This window comes from Arachis duranensis, chromosome 2 (genome assembly GCF_000817695.3).
Source record: "Arachis duranensis cultivar V14167 chromosome 2, aradu.V14167.gnm2.J7QH, whole genome shotgun sequence".
Lineage (NCBI taxonomy): Eukaryota > Viridiplantae > Streptophyta > Magnoliopsida > Fabales > Fabaceae > Arachis > Arachis duranensis.
Genome location: NC_029773.3, coordinates 24898033 through 24903035, shown reverse-complemented (window position 1 = coordinate 24903035; position 5003 = coordinate 24898033). Strand labels below are relative to the sequence as shown.

Here is a 5003-nt window from a genome sequence, read left to right as displayed (position 1 = left end):
CTGGACGACGTCAAAGCGACCGACCTCTCGTAAAGGTTGGCACGTTACCCACCTCTTCTTAAAGAGGTCAGCCAAATCGCCGTAGAGACCTAAGTAGGCCCAAACAAAAGGACGCAGTCCACTCTAAAGGCGGCTGGCCTAAAAAGATAAGGTGACCTCATCTACAAAAAGATAAGATAAGATAACAAACTTATCTTAGAAGAAGATCATCAAACACTACTATAAATACACTGGAGCACCTAGGTATAACTCATACTCTGATTCTACACAAAAAACCTGCCTAAAGCACGTGCTAACTTAAGCATCAGAATCTCTTCCAGGTACCACCACCTTCCGGTGATCAAGGATCAGCAGCATCTCTAATTCTCCCGGGTCGGACACAGCCGCACGGATCATCACAAAAGATCTCATCCGAGATCGACCTTCAGTTTCAAGGATAACCCTCGAAACAAATTCTGTCACTGAATAGGGAGTATCTATTTCCATTATAAATATATTTTAGATATTATCTATTAATTTGTTGTTCATATTTATTTGGATGCACTCAAAATCTGCAATATTTTTACTGCGTCATATATCCTGATAACCGAGTATCTGAAATATCTGTTTTATTTGATTTAGGATGCAATATTCAAAATATGTAATGCAGTGTATATAAAAAATTATTCAACATTTTACATATTTTTTGTAAATATTTATAATTTATTAATTTAAATAAAAAATTCCATTTCCAAATCCTAAAACAGCGTTGATTTTCGTCGGATCAAGTTATACTTAATTTTGATGCATTGTTATTTAGTTAATTTTTATTCAAAATCCAATTCAAACCGACTTGTCTACAGTCCTAATGAAAAATTTGAGTGTTTGAAAAGTCAGAAATTACCACTCCTCATTCATCATCATCATAGGATGGATATATCATTTAATTTCTCCATACTCCAGCCATGGGGCATAACATGATTTTGGATTGAAATAATTAATAACTAATTATATTGTTACGTGGTACGAACATATATACAGATGCGGTGATGAGGATGCGTGAATTTATGGCTATCTCTAGCTAGAACACTATGCATATCATGATCGCTGCGTTCTTCAAACCTATTCAAATAGTTTTTTTAATAAAATTAACGTCCGATTTTCATTTTTAATATTTTTTGTAAAGTTTTTTACTGTTTCAATCTTTTCCTGCACAACACCGAACAGATTTGAACTAATTCAACCAGTTTAACTGTTAGTTTGTGATTTTTTACAATTTTTTGTAGAAAACAAATTTTTTGACTCGAAAAGACTCACTGAGTCCAAAAATAATGTTTAAAACCTCAAATTCTCACTACAACTTTTCGGAATTAAATTTGGACAATTTAACCACTTAATTAACTGATTCAATTAATTGCGGTTCTTATATTCTCTCCACCAACTAAAAAATTTCGCCCTCAAAATTTGAATTACCTGAGAAAAGCTCGGGATAATCCTTTCGCATCTCCGACTCCAATTTCCAAGTATACTCTTCAACTCTTGCTCGCTTCCAAGCAACCTTAACCAAAGAAACTTCCTTCGCTCGTAGTTTCTTTGCACTGGTGTCGTCAATTCTCACCGGTGTCACTTGAAAAGTCAAGTTTTTCCTCAACTCGACCGACTCAGGCTCCAACACATGAGCCGCATCCGACGTGTACTTACGGAGTTGTGACACGTGGAATACGTCATGCATGTTAGACAGATGACGTGGTAAAGCAACTTGATAAGCCACCGGCCCGAATCGCCTTAGGATCTCAAACGGTCCTATATATATATACCGCGGATTTAACTTCTTGGTTTTGATTGCTCTTCCAATCCCAGTTGTTGGTGTAACTCTCAGAAATATATGTTCCCTCCACTTCAACTCTAACGATTTCCTTCTCTGGTCCGCATAACTCTTTTGTCGACTCTGAGCAGTCAAAATCCTTTCTCATATTTTCTTAATCTTCTTCGTAGTCTCTGCTACCATATCTGGACCCAATACACTTGTTTCCAAGGTTGCGAGAACCGGACCGGTCATCGAACCGGTCAAGTGACTGGTTCAATGGTTTAATGGTTCAACCGGAGTTGAACCGTGGTTGAACCGGTTTAATTAAATATATAATAAAATTATAAAAAAAAATCAAAACATAATTTTAAAAAGTTAAATGCAATAATTTTTAAACTAATAAGATTCAAAATTTAATAATTTCACAAAATAAACAATACATAATTCATCATTAAAAGGTCAAAGACAACTTCAAATGTCAAAGTTTATAACTAAAGAAATTAAAACGCACATAAATGACAAACATAATGTTTTGCAACCAAAAGAAACAATATTCAACAAATAATACTTTAACTAAACAAAGACAATAGAAGTCATAATCATCATTAAGTGTTCCGATGTCTCCATCATAAACAGGTAATCCAAAGCCAGCATCTTCAGAAATAGTATTTGAGGATTCAATTACAACATCAGGCATATCCACTTCAACTTCCATGTCTCCACCATCTAATAAAATGGAAAGAGAACGCAATAAGAAATCAATATTGATGACATGTATCTTTATGGAAGGAAACAAAGTTTGCTATGTCACTCACCATTAGGATAGGAAGGCATAGCATTATCAGTGTATATTAAATTTTCAATGCCTTCAACATCTCCATTAGTAAATTCAGGATCATCCTCATCTGCCATTACCCAAAAATCTACCGTGTCAATGCTTTGAATGTCAATTGGATCATAATTCCTCTTCTTTCGATGCAACCTAGATTGAAGGCGTAGGTTATAAGTGACATAAACAATGTCACTCAGCCTTTGATGCTCTAACCGGTTCCTCCTCTTTGAATGGATTTGTTCAAAAAGGCTCCAGTTCCTCTCACATCCAGATGAAGAAGAGGTTTGATGAAGAAGACGGACTGCCATTTTTTGCAAATTAGGAGCACTCCCACCGTGTAGCCTCCACCATTCACCTACGTAGATACAAAAATCAAATACTTTTAATGTTTATCACCCAACATATTAAAATTTGAAACTAAAGTACTAAACTGAACTTGGATATGAAATAACAAATAAGTCAAATAACTTACCAGGTTCGAGTCTTGATGCCGATCTCTTAGCACTTTCCCTCCCAAAACTTTCTTTACAATCTCGATACAGCTGTATCTCTTGCATTGCAGCAACTGAATCATCACAAAGTGTTTCAACATCAAGCAAATCAAGTAAAGATCTCAAAACATTTGCCTTCTCAACAAAACCCTCACTATAGAAAATGCTTGGATTTAAAAAGTACGCTGCCGCATGGAGATAACGCTTCAAATGCTTATCCCACCTCATTTTCAAGATACTCGTGTATGGCGTATAAGCAGCTTTTCGATTTCTGAACATTGTCTTGATAGCATTTTTTGCTCTTTGCATGCCTTCATACACGATTCCCAAAGAGGGTTTTTCATCAGCATCAACAAGCCTCAACAACTTAATAAGAGGACCAACAATTTTCACAGTGGTAACACAGTCTTGCCAAAACTTACTGTCCAAGACAATTGAACTAACAATCTTTCCATTAGCACTTTTGGATAACTTATGAGAGGTGAAATATTTGTCCACCATCAATGCCTGCAAATCTTCTTTGTGATCATATATACTTTTCAAAGTAATGAAAACAGTGGCAAAACGTGTGACTCCTGGTCGAACAATTTCTGTCCAACTTTTTCGTTTTCTAAGCCAAGACAATAAGATCATATGATTGTAGACAAACACAGTCACTTTTGAAGCACGGGAAGCAAGGTCAGCTATGTGAGGAAGACTTGCAATATCTTTCAAAATAAGATTGATACAATGGGCAGCACAAGGAGACCAAAATATATTTGGGTATTTTTCATGAATAAGTTTTCCAGCAGACACATAATTAGCAGCATTATCAGTGACCACATGCACAATGTTACTAGGCCCAACCCACTCAATAACATCAGCAAACAAATTAAACAATGCATTGGCAGTTTTTATCACATCAGAAGCATCAACAGTCTTAACAAATGACATACCAGCAGGACAATAAACTAGAAAGTTAATTAAAGTTCGTTGCCTTTGATCAGTCCACCCATCTGCCATCAGCGTACAACCAGTGCTTTTCCATGAGCTCCTATACTTTTCAACCAGCAACTGACACTCTCTCTTGAGATCAGCCAGCAAATGAACTCTCATTTCATCATATGACGGTCCCTTGAAACCAGGTCCAATTGCAGCAACACCATCCAATGCAGGTTGGAAGTAAGGTGATTGAATTGCATTGAAAGGAATACGTGCATCAACAATCCACTTGGCAAGTCCCAACTTAGCCTTGTGCACAATTTCTTTACTAGCCAAAACACTTTTCAAAGTTGGTTGAGATCCTGGAGTAGTCCTTTCTTTAAAGTAACTTCCAATTTGTGTAGCAACTACAGCTCTTCTCTTTCCTTTGTCTCCCGTTGTTGTATGAACAGCAACTTGTACAGGGTTAGGCGATTCAGCCTCTTGTGCAGGTGCTTCCCCACCATAAGACTCCTCCTCAAATTTTCTTTTTTCCATCTTATTTTTTTTGTTTTCCATCAGAATCCTTTTGAATTGAAGTTCAACTTCTTCAGTGACCTTGCTACATACTTTAATTTGTCCAGGAATTTTCGCAAGATGATATTTCATCCTATATATCCCCCTCCATTATAAGTATTCAAACAAAAGATACATGTATATTGTGCCTTATGATTCTTATCATATTTCACAGTGAAATATTCCCAAGCAGGGTCAGATTTTCCTCGAGAGGAACCTGTCTGAGATTCTTGTACAGCATTATGTTGTTGTTGTTGATCATTTTGGGACTGTTCCATCTAAATTCAGAATGCCAGCAACATACAATTTATTCACTTTATTCAACCAAGAACAGAATTTAATCAACCAAGAACACAGAACTTAATCAATTTATTCAACATACAACAGCCTTAATAATTTGAAGCACAGAACAAAAAAC

The 5003-nt window shown here is 36.2% G+C and overlaps 1 protein-coding gene across 1 annotated transcript; it reads right to left on the bottom strand.

Moving 5' to 3' along the window:
* Positions 1-1958: 1958 nt before the first annotated feature.
* Positions 1959-4567, bottom strand: LOC107474054 (uncharacterized). The gene is made up of 4 exons (XM_016093640.1): positions 3091-4567; positions 2602-2973; positions 2355-2512; positions 1959-2054 (listed from the first exon to the last, which is right to left on the bottom strand). The coding sequence occupies exons 1-4, from the start codon at positions 4565-4567 to the stop codon at positions 1959-1961; spliced, it is 2103 nt and encodes a 700-aa protein (XP_015949126.1).
* Between the last annotated feature and the right edge of the window lie 436 nt (positions 4568-5003).

What these genes read in the sequence shown, in the direction of transcription:
- LOC107474054 (XM_016093640.1), bottom strand. Translation starts at nt 4,567, where the DNA reads ATGGAAAAAAGAAAATTTGAGGAGGAGTCTTATGGTGGGGAAGCACCT. An exon ending in GGCATCAAGACTCGAACCTG is followed by an intron (nt 2,974 to 3,090) that starts GTAAGTTATTTG and finishes GTATCTACGTAG; the next exon opens with GTGAATGGTGGAGGCTACAC. An exon ending in TATGCCTTCCTATCCTAATG is followed by an intron (nt 2,513 to 2,601) that starts GTGAGTGACATA and finishes CCATTTTATTAG; the next exon opens with ATGGTGGAGACATGGAAGTT.